The sequence below is a fragment of the Polypterus senegalus genome, chromosome 13 (assembly GCF_016835505.1).
Source record: "Polypterus senegalus isolate Bchr_013 chromosome 13, ASM1683550v1, whole genome shotgun sequence".
Lineage (NCBI taxonomy): Eukaryota > Metazoa > Chordata > Cladistia > Polypteriformes > Polypteridae > Polypterus > Polypterus senegalus.
In genome coordinates, this window is record NC_053166.1 from 162,078,455 (window position 1) to 162,102,391 (window position 23,937).

Sequence of the window (23,937 nt, forward strand, 5' to 3'; positions counted from 1 at the left end):
TTCATGCAGGATTGTATCTGGTCTTATGATCATCTTATAAAGGAGGCCCCCCTGCTGAGGAGGCAATGTTAATCTGTGCATCCTCTCTTTGCCACCCTGACGCTGAGGTTTCGATTTAGCAGAAGTGTGTCAAGAAGTACGACCAGGACTCCTTTATTCCAACAGCAATATGCCTTTATAGTGCCTCTCAGAAACGGTCAAGTCACTAGTTATTTTTTTCCTTTTCACTATTCTTTCTATTTGTTTGTCATATCATTTATTGACATTATTTTAAAAAGCCATATTTCTAGCCCGCTGACAAATAACGTTATGCATACACCCATCCCGTGATTCTCAACAAGGCATTTCAAAGATTATTCTCAATCGATTATATTCTCAAAGGACTCCTGAAAGAAGACCAAAGCACGATGGCAGAATCACGAATAAGCTCCCCAAGACTTCAGGAAGTAACGGGACTCCCAAAGCCTGTAACTGCCTCCGTACGGTAGGTGGCGCTAAAACACCACTGACTGTGAACGTCTGGCACGAATCTTCAAAACAACTTCTCGTCGGTCAGCTCGAACACGGGGGTAATGTTATGTTAACAAGAACCATGAAAAGAGCCACGGCGGCAGGAGGAGCAGCCGGAAAAAGGGCCGCAGGTGGCCGCAGAGCGAAGAAGGCAGGTGAGGTGCGAAAATACTCGTTCTAACGTTAGCGCGCATGGCGTTGCAATACGTACTGCGGCTGGAGATGCTTAGCAAACGTTTTTTTTTTTAATTGACAAACGTCAGATCAGGATTGAATCCGGTACTGTGAGTGAAGTGAATGTAGACGCCTATGTGCAGTCGATTTGGTCAGTAACTAGTCTGCTGAAGTGCTTTGGCTCAAAGCGTAAATAGCGGTTGTCTGTGTTATATTGATAAAATACGCTAACCGAGTTCAAATCCTAGTTGGGGCTCGCATATGTTGAAATAAGGATTTTGTATAAAACAGTTAAGTAGTACTTGTTTGAAAGTTAACAAATATATTTTGGAGACATTATGAACGATTTACATGGGGCACCTTTTTCCTCGGTGTGGAATTGTGTCCACCAAGAATCTGTAACAAATCGATGAGCATATTTTGCGTAAGGTAGCACGTATTGTAACAATCCAGAATCTATTCTACCCCATGTCGATCATATCACAGAGGCTAAGAAATGCTTCACTAAAGCCGACGTGGTCATTACACCAGTATATGCGCAAGACATTCCTCATTAAACGTTTTACTATTCAGTGATTCCCAGATCTGTTGCCGATTTGTATTATTGATTTCCAAAAAGCAATGTGAGTAAAAGCGTGTTCTGCATAACTAATCACAATTGTCTTTAAAACAGAATCAGCGCCATCAACAGTGTCTTCTGCAATTTTAGGAAAGCCTTGGGATTTCTGCGTTAATGAGACAAAAAAGTTGTAAAGAAACTTTGCAAATTCATCCAAAGGTGAACGTAAAGATCACTCAAGTACTGAGAAGAAGGAGAAGCTGGATAAGCACATCTGGAGCCAAACTTTCAAAAAAGCACCTGACTTTGTCATGAACATTCCTTTAGTTGTGAATTCATCTTATCAAAGGCTGCGCTGGGGGGGTAAATAAGTAATCTTCCGAAGTGCAGCACAACAGAGTAAATAATTGATGTAAATAGAATTACTGAAAGACTAAGTTTTTGCCGTTTCTGTATTCTTAAACCATCTTCCAGTTACACAATCCCCCGCAGTCAATATCACATTCAATGTTCTCTGCTCCTTAACCTGTCTTGTTACCCAAAGCATCAACACTCAGTTTCATTCAAGGCTTTACCGTCCTTCCTTTCATAGACATAAAATAAAACACATTTCCTCTACATGTCCAATAATAATAGTAAACTTGCAGGAACGAGAAAAGCACAAGATGGGAATATTTATGACAAGAGCCTGGACATCAGGATGAGAATGTGCCTTGTCACCCATACGTGAGCTCGTCTGCCATCCCTCGGTTACACTGGCACACGTTACACTCGGAGCAAATGCAATGGAGAATATCATTCAATCTATCAATCAACATTTATTTATATAGCACATGTTCATACAAAAAAATGTAGCTCAAAGTGCTTTACAAAATGAATAGAAAAATAGAAGACACAATAAAAAATAAACATAAGTCAACATTAATTAACATAGAATAAGTAAGGTCCGATGGCCAGGGTGGACAGAAAAAAAAAAAACTCCAAAGGCTGGAGAAAAAAATAAAATCTGTAGGGGTTCCAGACCACGAGACTGCCCAGTCCCTCTGGGCAATCTACCAACATAAATGAAACAGTCCTCTTTGTATTTAGGGTTTTCATGGAAGGACCTGATGATGATGGTCACGTAGACTTCTGGCTTTCAGTCCATCAATGTTGGTGCATCAGGATGCTTTGAGTAGGTGGTGGTGGCGCAGGCCACCGGAAAAGAAACAGAAGAGAGAGTTGGGGTCAGTATGGATTTTGGAGCCACTGTGAATAGTTATTATGAAGAATTGAACATACAGAGTATCAGTATTAAGTTAAAGTGAAGTTATAAAAGGCCATGTTAAAGTAATAACATGTAATAAAGTAATACCGACAATGTACACCTTCAGAAGTGGAATAAATCGACTGTATACGTAGAACATTTCAGATAAACGATGAATTTTGTTAATCATAAACAATGCAACATAACTATTATATGTGTTGTTACTTTTTATTTATACTCACCAAACGTTACAGATCTACATGGGAAATGAACACAGGTAATATGTTTATAATCATTCTCACTAAAAGACACTGTCAAAATATATTAATGAGAAAATTGAGACACATTGGCCTTTAGGAAATATAAAAAAGTGTGTGCGCTGTCACTTAGGACAGAATGCATTGTTAACGTGACGCACTCTCTACTGACACGATGTCACGAAAAAAAAGAAACAGTGCAGTCCATGCTAACTCAAATCCTCCTTGATGTTTGACCTAATGATTAATTGTCAATATCAAATCGATAAAATCATTTTAAGAAGATGACAAGTCTGCTATAGTCAGTTTAATCAACGCTACTTTTAAAAAGTTTCCTTATACAGAATATAAAACAGAATCTCAATGATACGGGACTCGCGAGTAGTAACGAATAATATGTGACACTGAGAAATTATAATTCCTAATAACGAGAAACAAGTAAAACTACGACTTCCTAAAACGGACACTGTAAATGTAGGCATTTCAATAAATAATTTAGGAGACTTGTGTGTGCATTTCAATATCGATTTAAGAACTACGTAGGCCACCTGTTGTACTATAAACGGTAGCTCAAGCAGCACTTAACAGTAAATAGTCTAACAGGACAATGACTGACTGAAACGAAGATGCTGCCGCAACAATTAAGGTTCACACTGTCGTTCTGCATGTTTAGAAGGTTGGCTGAAACTGTTTATAGCGAATTGTCCCAAGTTGGAAGTGCCATATAGCGATCAGACACGAAAAGACACATTTAGGCATAATGGACAGTAGTATATTTTTCTACAATACAAATTCAGTACGACACCTGGGTCTCCAAACACACAAATATGAAGCTTATTACATTTTACAGTGAAACTCTTTACATACACAATATAATTAGGGGCGTGTGCCACCTGCCCGACTACGGTGGCCCAACCTTCCCTCGATAGCTCGATTCGCTCACTATCCGTCCAAGCTTGTTAAATGGAGGAATAGAAAAAAAACTTTCACAAGAGGAGGATCAGCGACACGAACCTGAGCGACAACACCACTGAGCCACCTAATCCGGATAATTAACGAGCTCTGCACAACTGAACTACTACTACTGTTCTTACTGCGGCGGATGAAATATGTTGTTTGACATATGCACGTTAAAATGGTTTAATTGATACGAGAGTATCATTGTTGTATTCTCCTAATGAAGACGAAAAAATTATATGTATAGATGTATACTATATGACGACGGTTTTGAACAAAATTAAGTGTTCCATAAAAGGTTGAACGATTTACCTAATCTTTTCATATATATATAAAGTTAATATATGACAATATATCTTTGACACTATGTATCAGACAAAGGAAATCACAGCAATCCACAAGAACAATAATTAATTCTCAGCAACTACCTGAATTGTAGCTTAACCATATCAACTGAAATGTGTAATGTCAATACGAATTACAAAATATAACTAGAGAGTTAAGTGTCAGATAGACTCTCAAAATTAAGAGGTCAATGCCTTTCAGTGTGCTGAGGCTTTACAAAGATTCAGTAACCAGTGACCATGTCTGCTCGAAGCCCTATCATGATCCAATCTCGGTACTACGCATGTCTGAGGCTTCAGTAGCGCGCCATCATCTCAGTAGTACGCATGTCTGAGGCTTCAGTGCCCCGTCATCATCTCAGTAGTACGCATGTCTGAGGCTTCGGTGCCCCGTTCAAAGCCTGTCATGACGCAATCTCATTTGTACGCATGTCTGAGGCTTCAGTGCCCGCCATCATCTCAGTAGTACGCATGTCTGAGGCTTCGGTGCCCCGTTCAAAGCCTGTCATGACGCAATCTCATTTGTACGCATGTCTGAGGCTTCAGTTGCCTCGTCATCATCTCAGTAGTACGCATGTCTGAGGCTTCAGTAGCTCCGTCATCATCTAACTAGTACGCATGTCTGAGGCTTCGGAGACCCGTTCAAAGCTCGTCATGACGCAATCTCAGTACTCTGCGCAAAGCTTCCACTCATTATTTGTTCAACGAGCTCCCGTTTGAAGTAGGCTACATATGGCATCAACAGAGTTAAAAAACTCAACAGAATTCCCATTGAAATGAAAGTTTGTAGATGATCAATACATGTTAAATGATCGTGCCCGATTATACGTTGTGGCAAAAAATAAAATTATAAATTATACATCATACAAACGCCGACTTGTTGAATGCATAATGCTGCAAAGAAGAGCTTTAGCAATACGGGTGACGACACATCTCTCACTATAATACTCTCCTAAATATCCATTCTTCGCCTCAACGTTTTCATGCAACACTGAAGGTATGTCATATAGTATACATCTATATATAATTGTTTTCGTCTTCACTACATACATACATGTATACATTAAAAAACATACATTATATACCATCCTCCTGAAAATAGTAGTGGTGCAGCGGTAGCGTTACCGCTTCATACTAAAGCATACGTGGGTTCGGGTCCCACGTCCACTCCCTGTAAATTATGACCCAAAAGAGTCTGATTTTCTTTCTTTTTTTATTAAACAGCAAATTCCAGCGTGGACCGGGAGCGAACAAGGCGAGAACACTAGTAAAGATATATCAAATGGAAACGTGCATCTTGTTTTATGTCTATAACAAAAAATATTTGAGTAACGATTTCAACTGTTTTTGTAGTTGTTGATGGCGGGTTTAGCGGTTTAAATTTTTAAATATTAAATTGATAAGGTGGAATGTGTTCTTGCTTTGAGTGTTAATGTGTTAGTAACTGGGATTGCGCCTCTATTACTGGAAGATTGCTTAGGAATGATACAGACTGGACAACTATGTGTTTTAGGAAATGTTTTATTATTGCACTGTGCTGTGACTAAAAACTTTTACTGATCACCTGTCCGGACCTTGAAGATGTGTTCACCAGGGAGGGATGCTGCTGTTAAAAGCAAATGCTTTTTCAACAGCAGGTCCAGATGTGTTTATCCCGCTGCTTTTTGTTGCCTCAGCACTCAATCTTTAATGCCGACCTTGATATGTGCACTGCTCACCTTGGAGTGCCCCGTGTGTGTCTGTGCCGGTGACTGATCTGCGTCGTGTCTCTCAGCCTCTCTGATGTGCTCTGGATTGACACCTTTGAATGTTTGGTGCAGCAGAGCAAATTCAACCTGATCTACCACAGTGGCTTTGTTATCACCTTATTCCAGCGTTTCTCAACCTTTAAGTATTTGCAACCAGAGTTTTCATAACAGTTTTAATCGCCCCCAACATTTTTGAAATGTAGATGCATATTTGATTATACCTACTTAACTTTTATCGACATTTATCTAACTCTATACAGTATTTATTGTTCTATTATCAGAATGTAGTTTAAGTTAATTTGTTTTGGTTCCAACAGATGTTTTCTTTTTTTCACATCTTCGCGCCCCCCTTTTTGTTACTTCGCGCCCCACAGGTTGAGAACCACTGCCTTATTCAATGGAGGGTTCATGGATGTCAAATGGCAATGAATAGAAATGCATTAATGTAAATATGTGAGCTGCCATCCGCAATTAGACATCGCATTTTGATGGTGATTTTGGTGATTCCCGAACAGATCTCTTATGCGATCCTTCCACAGTATCTCTCAAAATTATTTAGTTCAAATTGGTTATAAAGATTTCAATTCTGATCATTTTTTTTATTATTGTTAATTTTGATGAGTCTTTAAGTGGGATCGAACTCGGGCTAGCACTACGTTCAGAATTTGAAAAGCAACCACCTTAGTTAATTGTGCCATTGACGGCGTCATTTCGTTGTAGCTAATTCGTTACTTTCGTGCTCCACAAAATATTGTAAAGTACTAATAAATGAAATATTTCAATACTTGATCGAATAATAACAACTGATTTAAGGATTTCACCTTTTCTTTCTCAAATGTGCTTACCTATATCATGGCAAAGTACAGGGATAAACCATTATTTTCCGTCTACTCCATTTTAATTAAGTCAAACCAAGGAAAACATTTAAGGCTATTAAATGTGATCTCAAGAAAAGATGAGGGTTAATTCTAATACTAATAACAGGAGCGATTATAATGATACAGTGCAAAGGTAAATACTAATTGAAAGAGCCGGGAATCCATGCGTGAGGCGTCTTATTTTAACTCTTGCTATCGTATAGTGCATTCTGCTTGTCGGCGTTAGTTATATATATATATTTATATTTTTAGACATCAGACACTAGAAGTTGCTGACGAACCCTTCTCTTCGTTGTCAGTCTGTAGCAGCGAAAAAATAAAAGCAATAAGAGTTATAACAGACGTCATTGAAGTGGATCATGAGTTTGTGTAATGTTAATGAAAATGGCCTCCGCCCATCACTACGCCTATGTGTCGAACCCTTCCTCGGCGTTGCTCTGCACGTCTCCGTCAGTCTTTCTTTTTTTTTTTTTCTGCGCTCGCTTCGCGTCTCTCCTCGCGCCTGTGGGCGTGGCTCAAATAGAGCGGGTTTCGGCCACGTGGAGTGGTCATGTGACACCAAGCCACGGTCTGATTGGGTGCTGCACACGTGCGTTTACTCCAGTCTCTGTTTTCCTGTCTAGCGGAGCGCGTCGCGCTTTCATTCCTGAGCAGCGGCACTTGTGGAAGAAGTCGCTTTGAGTTTTATTTTTGTGTGCTTTCTATGCAACACGTAATTTGTGTGTAATTTCTCAGTACATACATTTTCGGGTGATGCCGTAGTTAACGCCAGACCCTGGATGTTCTGACTTCCCCTGGGTACTCTTGTTGCCCACCCTCATTCCAAAGACATGACTGAACCCCCTAAATTGTAGGAGTGAGTGAGGTGGCTGCATGAGTGAATTCTTAGACGAGCTGGCACCATAACCATGTATCTCTGGGCCCGATGACCAACAATTGTTTACGCAGAATAGAAACTTGATGAAGAGTCATGGATTTTGCCATTCTACAGTCATGTGAAAATGTGCGTATGGCCAATGGAAATTTTGATCTTTTTTCCAACATATTTGAACAGGCAAACAGTGCCTACAGATAAAGTACTTGGACAAATGAAACATAAAAATGACATGGGGCATTCATTCTTGTCATCTACATAAAAAAGAATGCAGGATTGTTATGTGGAAAAAAATGATTCCACCCTCACTTTTATCACCACTTTAAATCCATCAGATTTAGAATATGGTGTTCTAGATGAGGTGCCAGTGATTAGAACCTCCTTGGGGAGTCTGCAGGTGCACCTCCAGCCTGTTAAAAATCTTTACCTTTTCTTATGGACATTTATTCCGTTGGTCTTTCCATTCACATTTCTGGAATAGTCTTTGTATTGTTATTCCCTTGTTTTGTATCACAAATTCATTTCTCCCCCACCACATATTTTCTGTTATTTTCCATTGCCTTTTTATCGTTTTTTTTCATTTGCCTCCTTTGCCATACAACCCCCTTTCTTTCGTTTTATCCTCTGTTTCTAAGATCCCGTTCCGATTCTTTATCCCATAATTCCACACATCTTGTTCATTTTTGCAGTTCCATGTTAGGCTTTTTGCAACTCTTCTTTTGTACATACAGTACAATACAATTTATTTTTGTATAGCCCCAGATCACACAAGAAGTGCCACAGTGGGCTTTAAAAGGCCCTGACTTTTGACAGCCCCCCAGCCTTGACTCTCTAAGAAGACAAAGAAAAACTTCCAAAAAAACCCTTGTAGGGGAAAAATGGAAGAAACCTTGGGAAAGGCCGTTCAAAGAGAGACCCCTTTCCAGGTAGTTGGTGTCAATACTATACAATACAATACGCAGAACAGAACAAATCCTCAATACAGTATAAAAATAAAAAATGTACAAATACAGAACAGAGTTTAACAGTAGATGATATCCCATAATATGATTTGGATTTGTTTAGAGTCCTGGAGACCTCAGCCGTCAAGCTGCATCCCCCTATTGGCCATTCCACAGCTGAGTCAGCCCTGGGCCAGCCAATCCGATGAAAGGACCCCTCTGCCCCACGATTCCTGGGATATTCCATCAGGGATGACTTGACTTTAGGCAGGCAGGTGGGCCGTGGCACCGAGTGGCACATTTGAGTACACAGTACATAGCCGCCTGCGTTGGTAAAATTTGTAACGTGTACTGTCATCCACCCCAAGTCTTTCTGTCTACTCTTTTGTTGCCACACTTTATTTTGATTGCTCTTCTGTGAATGATTTTATTTTCACTGTTGTTTCTTCTTATTTTTTTTCAGTTTTTTTTTTCTTTCCTCAGATTTTGGGATGCCCTTCTTCCCATGAGTACTGTTTCAAATATCTTGTTATAGTCTTATAATGCCTGGGTATGTTATAGGCTATTGGTCTATTATTTTGGTATTTTTAACCATTTTACTTTCCTCGTTTCTGTTCCAAGTGAATATTTTATCATATCCGCTGACTTCCCTGTTTTTGTTTAACGCCATATCGACAAAAAGCTGAAATATGACACTGATACACGTATTCAGACCCCTGGTTGGAGCCTGTTGGCCTGGAGTCTCCTTGGGTTTGACGCTTCACACCCCTGCATTTGGGATTTCCTGCCACCGTTCTCTGCAGATCCCCTCAGACTCTGTCATTGTGCAAAGATGGAGACAGTGGGCTGGTGGAGCTCCAGGAGGCAGCGGTGCCCTCGTCAGCTGGCAAGAGGGTGAGAAAAGCCAGAGGAGCAGAAAGAAGGATGGCGTCCCCACACAGTGGCATCCGGGAAGGAGTGACGGTGACCAACGGAGGTGGCAGATTGGAAGGGCGTGACGGAGAATGAGCTTGGATTTTACCTCTCGGGTTTGGATTTGAACGTATTTATTGTGACTGTTTAATAACCTCCACTTGTGTTTATCATTGGTATTATTTATTTCTTAATAATGGAAACTGCAATACTTGATTTGAAGCACTTTGAACTCCTGATTATTATAAATTAAAGCACTGTGCGCTTCTTACCCCGGACCCTTGCTCCCTGTGTGTCCTCATTGCACAGCTCGTGCCAGCCATGTTGTCAAGTGGCGTTAGGGCTGCCAGTGCCAATCCAGACCATCAAACAGATACTGTATATGCAGCATTGCCCCCCATGGTGGGTTTAAATAGTGAAAGTTTGGTTTGGGGTCAAAGGTTTTCATTTATTTAGTGACTTTGCCTGCACTTTACTCCACACCAGGGACCCCTGCTAACTCTTAACAGTTTTTATGATACAACCCAGTTGTCGATATTATCTTTGTTAATTGTAACCCACGTGCCACTGTGTTGTGTAAGGTTGGCCCTGACCTCACCCTCTGCCCCGGGCCTCTGCCTGCAGTCTTGCAGTATGTGCTCGTTACGCTCAGGTGCCCCTCTTATTGTGTTCTTCTCTCCCACCGACACTGATGCCGTATCATCTTCTGTCCTTGCAGGTGTTCAAGATGGCTGTGCCCCACCTTGCTTATCTGACAATGCCCCTGGTGACCCCACAGCAAAGCCACCACAGGACAGAGAGAGGAGGAGTAGAAGGAGGGGTCTTGTGATCGAATATGAATCTGACAGCATTGATCCAAAAACTTCCAGGTGGGAACCACAAAGCTGGGAGAGGCAGCTGGAGAACATCCGGGAGATGAGGAAGAACAAGGACGCCCCTGTGGATCAGATGGGAGCCGACAAATGCTTTGACCGGGATGCCACTCCCAAGGTAAGTTGGATGGGATTGCTTACTGTTGTGTGTTTGGTCACCAGTGTTCAGGGCCGTTTGGACCTCCACTGCATTTTCTGAAGGAGCAGATGTTTCCTCCGATGTCATCATTTCAGGGTACCAAACGCCATTTTCTGTCTCGCCATACACAGGCTGCTCCCTCCGCTCATGTAGTTTAAAGCAAACCCAGATTGGCTTGTGGGGGTCAAAACAACTTTTCAGACAGCAGGGTCCATCTCAAAAATGGCGTGATTGATGTGACATTTCTAGTTGTTGCCTGTAAAGGGTCTACGCCCAATTGGAGTTCAACTTTCTTCAACGTAACATTTTTGAGAGACTTACTTGATGGAGAATTCAAATCTGTGTTGAAGTCTCAGCATAAAATGGATGATGGGTAGAAGGTCCTCGTGGTGCTTTGCAGATACATGACACCATCAGAGAAATGCCGAATCATTAGGATGTGCAGCCATGAGGCTGTTTTCATTGTAAGGCCGGGTTTATACGTGACACTCGGAACGCTCCCGCGCACACATCATGGCTGCCACGCATTCCCAGCGCTCTTTTAATTCATCCTCTGAGCACTTCGTCACAAATTAACACAACACATGTGCACGTGGGTGGCGTGTGTGTTCACGTTTTGGTAGGTGACGTCAGCATCGTCGTTTACTTTCAACATCACCATAGTGACAAGATGAAATGGAAGCCAATTCGGGACAGATACGTCCGTGCAAAGCAGAAAATGTCTGAGAATTGAGGTGGGGATTCGGCCGTTGCACGATAGCGCAGTGTGACGACAAGTCGCATTGCAGCTCCAACTGGATCGGTGTGCGCGCTTTAAATGCTGACATATGAAAGTATTGGTGGTGCTTTTCTTCATCCATTTCTCACATAGGCAGTGCAGGCATCGCATATTCCCGATCATAATGGCGCCATTCATTTAAAGGTCTTGCATACCGTCTTCTGTGTCGCTGTTGCTTTCTTTAATTTTTTGCACCTTTGCAACAACATCAGAGTGCAAAGAATTTTTATCTCCAACATCTTTCTTTGCTTAGCTTACAATACAACAAAACTGGATGTCATTTTCTCACCTTGACGATGTCTCACACTGCCATCTGGTGGAATCCTCCAGATTTACATAAAGTAGGTGTGCAAGTTTTGACAGTACAGTACAGTACACTGCTTGCATAGCAGCGGCGTCCACAGGCGTACGCGTCACATAGCATTAAGTATATCCCAGCCCTTAAGAGATCATGATCGCACATTTATCCACCGTATGCGTAATCCATGACCGGACCACCGGCAGGGAGTTTTCTGCTTTAAGTTGCTTGCAGTTATGGACACTAACATCATGTCACTTACCTGCTACAACGTCAAAGAGCCTGAGACAGAGATTGGCACAAGCTGCTGCAGCGTCTACAGCTCTGCTGGCTTTTTCGTGCTTTGCTGACAAAAACAAAGACAAAGATCTGCAGAATGTGGAGGCTGAAGTCACCTCTCTCAAGTTAAATTTGGAAGAGTAAACTACGCCACAACTCGCGTCGCTCCGGATGTGTCTGTTTAAATAACTGAGAAAGTGTACGACGCTGACCTTAATACCACAGCAACAGTGACGTCACATGTTGCATGCTCCCGGACCATCTTGCCTAATAAAAGCATTGCAATCTGCCACAAAGTAGTTTCAAAATGGCAGTGCCCATAATAAAACAATATGGCGCCACGTCTTTGTTAACAACGTGTTGAAATTAACAAAAAAATGTAACTAATAAATTGATTGGTGTTTAAAACCCTAAAGCAATGCGCACAATATGTGAGGGACCAAGGAACTGTCTAAAAAAATTAAAATCGCAAGGCAAATGACGGGAATTACTAGTATCATGATGTATAGTATTGATCCTCTGGGATTCCATTTTTCCCATATTTGTTTGTTTCTCTTGCACTGGTTTATCTTTATGATTATGTCTCCATTAAGCTGCGATTCATAATAGTGACACCCATTGTTATCCTCGTGATATCCGACATCGTTGTGCATGACATCATCACGCCGAGAGCGGCCCAGTAACACGGCTACCTGTGGTGGTGTTCTGCTGTGTTCCTATTAATGTACAAGTCTGACTTCTCCGACTTACTACAGTATTGAGGTGTCTGATGGACAACCTTGAGAAGCTACATGGATGAGATGATACGACAACTTGGAAGATACAAGTTTCCAAGTAAGGTAATTTACTTTTTCTTTTTTTTTAACATTAAAGCTTTCCTATCAGCTTCTAAAGGATGATGGCGCTGAATGCTTACGTAGCTGTCCTCCTTATCCAGGTGGGATAGGCACAGGTGAAGTTAATAAGGGACCTGTAATTATTACCTTTCATTTGTGGCCAGGGTTTTCTGATGGTTTTCCCTCTCTCTATTCTGAATATCATCACTGCAGGGTCCCCTCTCGCGTCTCAAAACGTTGGACCATTCGCATCGTCAACGACTTCACAAAACCTGATCAAGGTGCTCGAGCAGAAAGGCAGCCCAGGTGACAAAACCAAATTAAAGAAAAGCAAACCAATCAGGATTCGAATTTGATGTGTGCCCCCTTTCATATATGAGACACACTGGGATGTTGTGTAGGAGTTTGAATTGGAGGACCACCTTGAAACCTGAGCACCATGAACAAACAGGGTTTAGGTTACCGCGTATGACTTTCCAAAGCCACCATTTATTTATTCACTCCCCTGCTTTGCGGAGTGACAGTTTGTAATCCGCCTTGTGGTTTTCACAATTGTGTCGTCTTCATTTTGATATCCTCCTCATGCCTGCTTTCCCGTCTTTCAACAGGTAATGCGATATCAGGTTTTGATGTCACTGTTGCTATCCAGCCAAACCAAAGACCAGGTGACATCTGCCGCTATGGAGAAACTCCGAGGTCATGGCCTGTCTCCAGAGAACATTCTGCACACTGATGACAAGACGCTGGGAGAGCTCATCTACCCCGTTGGGTTTTGGAAGGTGACACATTAGTGGCTGTCAATGCATGTACCGTATACAGTGGCCATGGTGGTGTGTTTGGTTACTGGTGACGGGGACCAAGGTTCAACTCATCTCATTATGAAAAGGTTCCCCTCTCCATCACCCTGTGTTCATGGTCGTTAGGCCGAGTTTGCAGCCATCTCCACAATCCATTTAGTTTATTGACTAACCTCTCGTGTGACACCTTATTAAAAGCTGTCTAAAAGTCCATATAAATGATATCCTGTGTCCCTCTCGGTTCGTATGGAAGCTGTCATTTGTGCCTTTGTAATGGCACTGCCACTTTAGATGTCCAGGATCCCAGCAGACTGATAACAGACTATGCTTTATAGAGCATTCTCTTAATTTCACATCTTGCTCATCAGTAAAAACATGGCCACTGTCACTGGTACCCAGAGAGATGACCGACTAGATGACAGCCTGTCCCATGAATGCCATCTTTCTTACTTACACCATATCTCATCCCAGCATTGATATGTGTGAACCTTGGTAAGCTGGCAGAATAGTCCATTTTGTTGAATCTTTCTGTTGTTGCATCTCGTACCACTGAGCCATGGCATTGAGGTCTTTGTCGCCCAGGTAGATGGCAGGCAGGTAATGAGCCATTTTTTTTCTGATATCACATGTTGACCCACAACTAGATGTGTGGCATGTCACAGTGATGGGAAGCTGGCCTGGCAGTAAGTAGCCTGTCCTTTGTGCTGTGTCTTGTGCCACTGAGCCATGGCACTGGTGCAGTTGCTGCCTATGGAGCTGGCAGACTATTAGTAGACTGTCCTTTGTAAAGCGCCTTTCTTATGTCACAATCTTGTTCCACAAGAAAAAATGTGGTTAGTGTCATTGCTAAGTGTGATGAATGGTAAGTTGGCAGACTGGTCCTTTGTATTGCATCTTTTGGCACTGAAGAGTGGCACAGATGTAGGTATTGCTCAGGCAGTGGAGAGACTCCTGTCTTTGTAATCTCATATCTTGCCCAATAGTAAGAATTGTTGCCTGCGGTACTGATGTGCCTGGGGAGGCCGCTAGCCCGTCTGTATTCCCTGTTTCTCTCTCTGTCTGTCTTTTTCTAAGGTGGTGAAGCCTGTAGTTTCCACTACGAGATACACACAACCCTGTAAAGTGTTTTATCAAAGCAAAGACCCTGATGCAGCCTCTCTTAAAATGTTCTTGCAGAGCAAAGTGAAATACATAAAGCAAACGACGGAGCTGATTGTACGCCAGTACGGCGGTGATATTCCTGACAGTGTAGCTGAGTTGGTAAAGCTGCCGGGCATTGGACCAAAGATGGCTCACCTCATTATGGACATCGCCTGGAATAAGGTGTCTGGCATTGGTAAGTGACAAGCTCACTCCTAACTGCTTGTGGACAGTGACATGTGCCACTTATGACTGAGACCACCTGTCCCTGGGGGTCGTGCGCTCAGCTGAGTGGATTCTTATATTGAACTCTTTGCAGTAAACCAACGCCTAGCGCTGTTTTTGGGAGACACCACTTAACACACAAAGAGTTGTGAGAATCTGGGACAAATTAAATACATCATAAAGTTGAAGCGGAAACTTGAAAAACGTCTAAAAATTATCTGGACGAAATTCTGTGAAAGTTGGGACTGTAGAATGCAACTAAAATAAATTAAAAAAACAAGCACAGTGACTCTTAAATGTGCTTTGACTTTGATTTCATTGCAGACAGTCTGAACCCAAGATAGTTCATGTTTTGTCTGCCCAACTTCATTCCACTTGTTAATAGACATCCATTCCTGCATTTCAGGCCTCCAACACATTCCAAAACAAGTTGGCAATCCGTGTGTGTCAACTCCTGCCATGCACACACACACACACACACACACAAGAGTCAACGTTTTACTGTCACAATTTAAGTTAAAATGTCACAGGCACACATACACTCAATACGATGCTCCGAGTTGATCTTGTGAGACATCCATCTACCCATCCATCCGTTTTCTAAACCTGCTTATCCAGAGCAGGGTCTCTAGGAAGCTGGAGCCTACAGTACCCTTGCAAGCACCAGGTGGCACAAGACAGGAACAGGGTGGCAACGTATCACAGGGTGAACACACACACATACAGATCTGGGGTCAATTTAGCACACAGGTAAGAATTTCCTTGTTCCGGGTTCACATGATAGTAAACTTGACGTGACTTGACAGGAGTTGAGTTGACCAACTCATCAGTTCCTGTCTTGCCCACTACAGGAGCCACTCTGCTTCCCCACTGAGTACAACAGTAAACATTTTTCTGCGATTTGAACACTGAAGGTAACAAGGGAGGCTCTGGTAAGGAATGAGTGCACCATTTAACCCATTATATTCTAGGCCACCGGTGGCGTGGACACTAGAGGGCACTGTTGCTCCTCAGACCCAACATGACAGACACCAGGCACAACTTAAAAGCACAAGAGAATTATTAAGGAAACTTTTCCCCAAAGCACTACAGTGGCAAGTAAGCAATGCAGCACACACAATTCTTCATCTTTCTCTATCTTTTCTCCTCCGCTTCTCCCACAAGCCTCGTCTTGTCTTCTACCCGACTGTGGCACATCCCTCTGGTCCTTTCATATTATAGTGCTTTGCTCTTCCGCCAACGTGATCTGCCAGCACTTCCGGGTCAGGTGAAAACTCTTATGGTCCATGGTTCTTCCACAGCACCCCCTGGCGGCACCCACAGCACCCAAAAGGGCTGAGATAGAGAACTGCAAGTCCCGTGGTGCCCTGTGGGAATCCGGGGCACTGCTGTAAACCGGAGGAGCTGCCATCTAGCATTTTGGGGGGCACATTGCCCTAAAGCAGCCACCTTCCCCCATCGTTCCTTCTTTTTGCACCCCAGCCGGGTTGGGCTGCTCTGGTCGTCCCTTACATGGGCTACATTGCCACCCACATATTGCTTTTTTTGGAATGTGTTGCAGTCCTGAAATGCAGCAATGGATGTCTGTTAACAAATGAAATGAAGTTGAGCAGACAAAACATGAAATATCTTGAGCTCAGACTGTCTGCAATGAAATCGAAGACCATTTAAGAATTACTGTGTTTTATTTATTTAATTTGTTTTGCATTTTCCATAACGTCCCAACTTTTTCAGATGTGGGGTTGTATTACAGCAGCTTTACTAACGGCGAACCAGGTACACTCGATGGACTGAATGGCCACCATGAGAGTCAGATTTCTTATATTCTCCTGCACAGATTTCATAAACAACCAATCCATAATCAGAAATAAATGTATTTCTTTGTGCCTGGCTTAATAGTGAAGCACCTGTGTGCTGTGTGACACATACAGGAGAAAGACCTTGAGAAACACGTAAAGTTCTTATTAGCCTGAGCTAAAGAGCATCTTCTGTTTAATACGACACTCAGGTCTGTGTGCGTCTGGCCTATCGGGACAATCTGATTGGTCGGTTCAGCTAAGGCTGTCAGCCATGGTTTGGTCAGTTCAGACCTCTTAGATCAGGGGTGCCCAACACGTCGATCGGACAGGTAGTGCAGGCAGATCGCGTTGCATTCAAAAAAAACATTAACGTTTAAAAAAGTCTATCATATATCCTCCCTATGGCATTTGCCACTTGATTGACATACAGAGCGGCCAGTCTGAGATCTCTTGTCTTCTAACACACTGGTCATCCCGCACGCACGATCAAACGCACGAGCTACGGCAAAACTCCGGCTGTGATCTAGTTAGCCTTCCAATTTATATCGACTAAAGAAGGGATTAAAAAAAAAATTGTTTGGGGAGTGAATGGGCTGGATGTGGAATTAGAAGAGGATTTTTTTGTCACAATGTCACAATTTGAAGTGCGTTTGTCTGATGTGTCAATCTATCATTGCTATTCCAAAGAAGGAAAATGTGGAAAGGCTCTTTCGAACTGTTCATAAAAACTACGAAACTGACTTCCTTCCAAAAAGCGATCTGAGAAAGAGAACAGAGGGGGAACTGAAATCGCAGTTAATCGGACAGCCGTCATTTTTCACTCGGCTGAATTCAAAAGCTCCTTGACTGCACTATTTGGCTCTACTTATTTATGAGTGTCATCCATTTATCACATGAAGATTATTAAATACAAATACTGTAGTGACCATAAATGTATTGAATTGTATCGAAAAAGTTATTCAGTTATGCAAGGTACGACAACACATATTTTATGTATAAAGTATACTCAATGTGTATTTATATATATATATCATTTTTAATGTAGATAGATCATTTCGACCTGGTCATTTTAAAAGAACCTCAGAAGCCGAAAAAGTGTGGGCACCCCTGTCTTAGAGTGAATCCCCGCTTGACGTGAGTGACTCGCATAATCATTCACCCAGCGGTCCTCACAGTATGTGGGAGGGAGTGTAGCCCCCTACAGTGAACTAGAATATAACGGCTTAACTGGGGCACTCATTCCTCACCAGTGCCTCCCTCGTTACCTTCAGAGTTTACTTGGCAGCATTCAAATTCCAGAAATATGGCTGCTGTTGTACTTTGTGGGAAAGCAGCATGGCTTGTGTAGTGGGAAAGACAGGAGCTGATGAGTTGGTCAACTCAGTCCCCATCAAGTCACGTCAAGTCAAGTTTACTGTCATGTGAATCTGAATGCTAGATTCACCCCTGGTACGTGTGTGTGTGTGTGTGTGTTCACCTTGTGATGCGCTGGCAACCCGTAAAGGGAGTGTTCCTCTCTTGTGCCACCTGGTGCTTGCAGGGGTACTATAGGCTCCAGCGTCTTAGAAACCCTGCTCAGGATAAGCGAGTTTAGAAAATGGATGGATGGATGGATGGACGTCGCCTAAGAACAACATATTGAGTGTATGTGAGCCTGTGACATATTAACTTAAATTAAATTGTGACAGTAAAATGTTGACTCTCTTGTGTGTGTGCATGGCAGGAGTTGACACACACGTGCACAGGATCGCCAACCGGTTGAAATGGGTGAAGAAGGAAACAAAGGCCCCGGAGGAGACAAGAGTGGCATTAGAGAGCTGGCTGCCGAGGTAAGAGAGAAACACAAAGAGCAGTCGTTCCACTTCTGCTGCCTTCAAGTACAAGAGGCCTTTGGGGGGCGGGATTGGGTGGGGATGCCAAGCACTGTGTCTGTGAAGCAGACCTGGCTTTTTTTGCTACAAGGGGTCTCAGTTTTCAAAGCAAATACAGCAGGGTAGCCAAAAACAGCTGGTCATCCTTTTTAGGTACCATTCGCACTTGCCACCATGTCAAACGAGACATAAAAACGCAAGTGGAGAGGAAGGTGGCCATGTGTGGCGTGAACAAACCCAAACAGCTCCACACGCACGACCTCACGGTAAACATGGTGGGCCGCGTGCGGCCAACTTCCACATTCCAGTGGGAAATCGTCATCGGCAAAGCACCTCCCTGGAACTCCAGAGTACTTTGGCCAAGTTTCTTTTTGTTTTTATTGCCGTGTCCTGCTGGTCTCTGACAGCGACGTCACCAAGAACAAGCGGGCTTAAAGCCCCTGGCAGGCGCAGGCGCAGGTTCTGTGTCTCTCGTGTTGGCGGAGCTTCTTCATCCACCAATACTCAAGCTCTTAGCCCCACATGCTGCGCAGACCCTCATCAGTGGGCTTGTTGTGAGGATGTTGTGGTTTCAAATGTTTCCTCATTATTGGAATTGGGGTCTGCAAATACATTTTTGGATATTCAGTGTTGCACTTGCTGAGTCCTTTCCCGATGAGATTTTTTTCCAAGTTGGTTTGATTTGTAAATCTGGTTACAGCGCCAGCTTGGTCCCACCATTTTCTGGTGCAGTCGCCACCATCTTACTAAGGAGTTTGTATGACGTCACCGTCACAACAGCTGAAAATGTCAGCCTCGCGTGTTTTTGTGTTATCGGAGAGAGTGGGTTTAGCAAGTGCGTTTTACTGTTAGCTTCCTCTGCCTCTGATTTGAGCTTCGACTACCATTTAGGGCAGCGGTTCTCAAACTTTCGTATTTCGCCCTTTTCTACCTGGAATAATTCTGCGCCCCCTGCATAATATAAGATAGATAAGAATAACCCCTGATACAACTAACAAAGGTGTGACACTCGTGCGGTGTCGCCGTATCCTATCATTTTTCCTTCCATAAGATTTGCATGTGTTTGGCTAACTTCGATGAAATATGTGCAATTTATTTTTTTAAAAGTGCTTTATAATAACTGTTAAAATGCCTTGTGTGGTTTTTGGTAGTAATTCTAATCCCAAAAACAAAGAATAAATTATTTAGTATTACAGTATTTAATTATTTGTTTATGTAAAGAAACGATTAAATATGTTTCAATTTTTAAAGATTTCTTAAATGAGGACACCGATGAAGTCAATCTGCGCGAGACGAATGTATTTTCGTACGACATATATTATACCTCTGTGAGTTTTATCATGAAAATAACCGAATACGCAGTAAATTATTGAACTCAATTTGGCAATATTGGCTACGGTACCAATGTGCGACAGTCGCGCCGCATGATCACCTGATCTACTGTTACCCGAATGTTGGCGACAGACACCGATACGTCTCGAACTTTCTGGATTGAAAATACGCGACTATAAAAGCAGCAGCAGCGGCGCCGCTCGTCAGTTAGTCATTAGATCTATGCCTTAGAAATGTTTTATTTTAATTTTAGTTATAATGCATTTGTTGTAATTATATGCTTGCAAATTTAAATTTGAAATAAAAATGTCTTGTTCATTTATTTGACGCCCCCGTACAGCTTTGAGAACCGCTGCTTTTACCAACTGGGCTCGTTTCTGGCTCGCGTTCTTTCTTCTTGTCCCTCATCTGCTCAGCAGACCAGGATTAGAGGGAGCATCAGATGCGTGGGTGAGGCGCCGGTCCATCACAGGGCCAGATGACCTAATGGGACGGTGGAGGTGTTTTGTCTCTCTATTCCTCTGCGTTCCCCTTTTGTATTATTAATTTGTAGCTTTAGTCACAATGCCTCAATTCTCACCGACTTACCGCTGTTTATAAAGTATCGTTCCATATAACTTCTCCCCACCTTCCCTTCCACATTTATAACCTCAGGTAATTAGGTGTAGTAAAAGACAAGCAGGAGTTAAGTTACACTTTAAATAGTGGATTATTGATCATATCCATAAAATAATAACAATAAGCAAAATACAAGTGAACACTGGCAGCCATACAACCTGCTAAGTGCTGATGAGGAGTGTCAGGCGGCACTCAGACTTGTCAGTTACTTTAAATGTCTCCAGTTAAGGCAGCACTTTTAGTCCGCTCTCCTCAGGACGGGCCTGTGTCAGAATGGCTGCTCCCTCTCAGGGTGGTCTTCTTTTCAGTCCGTGGTGTGTGAGATGCTCCTTCATCATGATGGTGTGAGAGGGAGAAGTAAAGCAACTGAATTCTCTGTCTAAACCCTCGGATTCTAACCAATCCCAAACAGCCAAACTTCACACCAGTGGGGGCACACCGGCCCCCAAGACCACTTGTTGGGCTGATGCTTGCCAGCCAGGTACTTCGACTTTCCTGTGTAGGTTTTGATTGAGAGACTCCTGCAGAGAATCGCCTGCCAAACTGGTTTCAGGCGTTTCTCCCAACCCTGTTGTAAAAGTACAAAGAGACTCAGTCCTGAAAGGGCGTAGGGGTACTTAACCATGCAAATAAAGACATTCAAAATATTTATCAACTTATATGCAAAATTTCACACCACAACAGGAGGCAACAAAGCCTGAGCTGGAGGTGGCAGAGTTAAAGATGCTAAGATTTGCACTGGGTGTGATGAGGATGGACAGGATTAGAACTGAGGACATTAGAGGGTCAGCTCAGGATGGAGATAAAGCCAGAGAGGTGAGATTGCGTTGGTTTGGACATGTGCAGAGGAGAGATGCTGGGTATACTGGGAGAAGGATGCTAAGGATAGAGCTGATGGGTAAGAGGAAATTTAGCAAGGACTGAGAGAAGGTTTATGGATGTGGTGAGAGAGGACATGCAGGTGATGGGGGTGACAGAGCAAGATGACGAGGACAGGAAGATATGGAAGAAGATGGTCCACTGTGGCAACCCCTAACGGGAGCAGCCAAAGGAAGATGGACATGGCTGTAGTTTGTGTGTATTGTTACTGCGTGCACTTTTAACAATGGCGAAATGGGCATGAGGCCTCCAGTAACAAGCGAGGGAGCAGGCAAGAATCCTAACTGGTCTGCCCAGCAGAGGCCCACCTGAGCTCAGCCAGGCCCCTAACACTACCTGCAGGCTTCAGCTGGAGGAGGCCCAAAAATGGGTTGCCAGCAAAACAACTAGAAATACACCAACAGGCCCCCCAAGAGGAGGGACGACCATAAACTGTAGGCTTAAAGGGCAGTCGGAGACTCTTTATAAATCAAGGATGTATTCATAAAAATAGCGAATATTGCAAAAATATTAAAGGGCACAAAAAGGCATTGCCTTAGAAACGGCACCCGGGTTGCTACAAAGTGGAGGGCTTTGCCAAGTCTGAGATTTCCTTAGGTGCCCAGTAAGCTGCCATTGTAAGCCACTGGGGTGTTTGGTTTTGTTTTCTTTTAGCTTATTGGTAATTCATTCCTTCTTTTGAGCGTGGACAGCCATCCCACCCCAGTGATCTCGGAAGTGACCATTAAACTGGCACAGACCGAGGGATGACGTATCACTTAAGGACACACATTTCCAGGGCTAAGCAGTGAAGACTCAAAAATATGAAAAATAACGTGGCTTTCAAAAGTGGCCAGCATGTCCTTTAGTGTCCCGTTCAGTTTGTTTTCCCCCTCCTTCCATTAAGTTGTATTTTATTGTCGCAGTGCATTCCCCCTTCACTGGCACCTGGGGGTTGCCCTCTGCTGAACGCAGCTTCCTGTCCTGACTGTTGCTTGTCTCATCCTCTTCCTCAGGGAGCTGTGGAGTGAAATCAACTGGCTGCTGGTGGGTTTTGGTCAGCAGGTCTGCTTGCCCGTCAGTCCCTGCTGCTCAGACTGTCTCAACCAGGGCGTCTGCCCCTCGGCCAGAAGGGGCAGAAGCAAAGCCAAAGCCCAGAACAAGGCCCAGTAGCTGAGGTTCCACAGACGTCACCCGAAGACGTTGAAGATCTGCTCCAGTTCCTCAGGTATGGCATCTTGTCACACATGAGTGGACACAGTGGGGTTAACGGTGAGAGTGCCACCTGAATGGCTGCAGGAAATAAAACATTTCAGGAGAGTAATGTCAGCTTCAAAATAAGACGGGCAGCCGCTAGCATCCTGAAGGTGGAGAGTAGCCACGGCCTGGGAGCTTTGGAGCAAGCAGACGTGTTCTCCGCATGTCACTTGACCCCGAAAGAGAGCGAACGTCACTTTTGAACTTTTGTACTTTAAATAAATCATGACGACTGCACCTCACATCCTTACTCTCTTTTGATTTGTGAAATCTCCAGTCACTCACGTCAAGCCTCTGCGGTTGTTCTGAAGGTTTTCTTCCCAGTGGTCTCTCTTTTTACACTGTGTGACATTTTGATGTTTTTTAAATATGTGGTCAAAATTACTGAGGCCCACCAATAGTATTGGACAATTCAGTTGACACACTCGGCTCTGCTGAGCAGGTGACAAAAAAACGCAAGGAGTCACAAGCGCAGCCCCAAAACATCAGGCAGGAGTCTGGCCTGTGCATGGTGCCCATCTACCAAATGGCAAACTGGCACACAACACTGGGCCAGCTTACCAATGCCCCCCCGACAGGGACACAGAAAGAAAGTTCAAATCCCAAGGCGATGCTGACAAGATGGAGATCGAGTCTGGGTCTGTATGTCTATGAGATGAGCACCACGCTGCCCCCCGGTCTTCCCTGAGCTCACATAATCCAAAGTAAGCACTTGGGTGTGTGTCTGGGCTGGGCTGGGCAGGGGGGCACACCCACCCACACTTATTTAGTCCATGGTTGTCAGTGGACCTAATGCTTGCCCCCAGTTCTCTGCAGACCAGGCTGAGATTTGAACCCCTGATCCTGAGTCACGTGACCTTTGAACCGATGACTATGCTCTCTTCTCAGAATCTCTTGTTCCTGGTAGGATCCTTGGTGGTCATGGCTTCAAAGACCATCTCATCAGTTAATCCTGAACCGGCCGCCTGTTGAAAGAGACACAATGTCCACTTTATCTTTGGTCATTGAGGACTTCACAACGTTTAGAAATGTAGAAGACATCCAGCAATGGAAGATACTGCCAGCACAATACAAGTGGGATAAGAAAGACCACCGATAACAAGTCACCTCGGGAAAGCAAAAGTCTGAAGGCCATCCACAAGCTTTTGGGATATGGAAAGTCAAAGTGTGGCTGACCACCGTCACCTCCTCTGATGGGCCGCGTGACAGTGGAAAGAAGACGATGACAGACAGCGGAGTGTCATTTGCTGGTGGCCCGGTGTGCTTGTGGTGACCAATTCCCAGCGGAGTCGAATGACCTATGAACTTTGGTCAGCTTTTCTTTCCCTTTTATCAGATGTTAGGGGTGCCACTCATTGTGACAAGCAGATGATTTCAGGAGGGGGCCAATACTTTTTCACAGCACGGAGTATCCAACTTGTGTCTTAACGGGGTTAGC

At 43.5% G+C, this 23,937-nt stretch overlaps 1 protein-coding gene across 1 annotated transcript; it reads left to right on the forward strand.

Annotated features, from left to right (window-relative positions):
- Positions 1-498: 498 nt before the first annotated feature.
- Positions 499-22,741, forward strand: nthl1 (nth-like DNA glycosylase 1). The gene is made up of 6 exons (XM_039774692.1): positions 499-665; positions 10,119-10,390; positions 13,211-13,381; positions 14,576-14,735; positions 18,287-18,392; positions 22,259-22,741. The coding sequence occupies exons 1-6, from the start codon at positions 578-580 to the stop codon at positions 22,413-22,415; spliced, it is 954 nt and encodes a 317-aa protein (XP_039630626.1). The 5' UTR covers positions 499-577; the 3' UTR covers positions 22,416-22,741.
- The last annotated feature ends 1,196 nt before the right edge of the window (positions 22,742-23,937 follow it).

Excerpts from the sequence above, each read along its gene's own strand:
- nthl1 (XM_039774692.1), top strand. The coding sequence starts at position 578 with ATGTTAACAAGAACCATGAAAAGAGCCACGGCGGCAGGAGGAGCAGCC. Across the intron at positions 13,382-14,575 it reads ACCCCGTTGGGTTTTGGAAG|AGCAAAGTGAAATACATAAA; the intron begins GTGACACATTAG and ends ATGTTCTTGCAG. Across the intron at positions 14,736-18,286 it reads GAATAAGGTGTCTGGCATTG|GAGTTGACACACACGTGCAC; the intron begins GTAAGTGACAAG and ends TGTGCATGGCAG.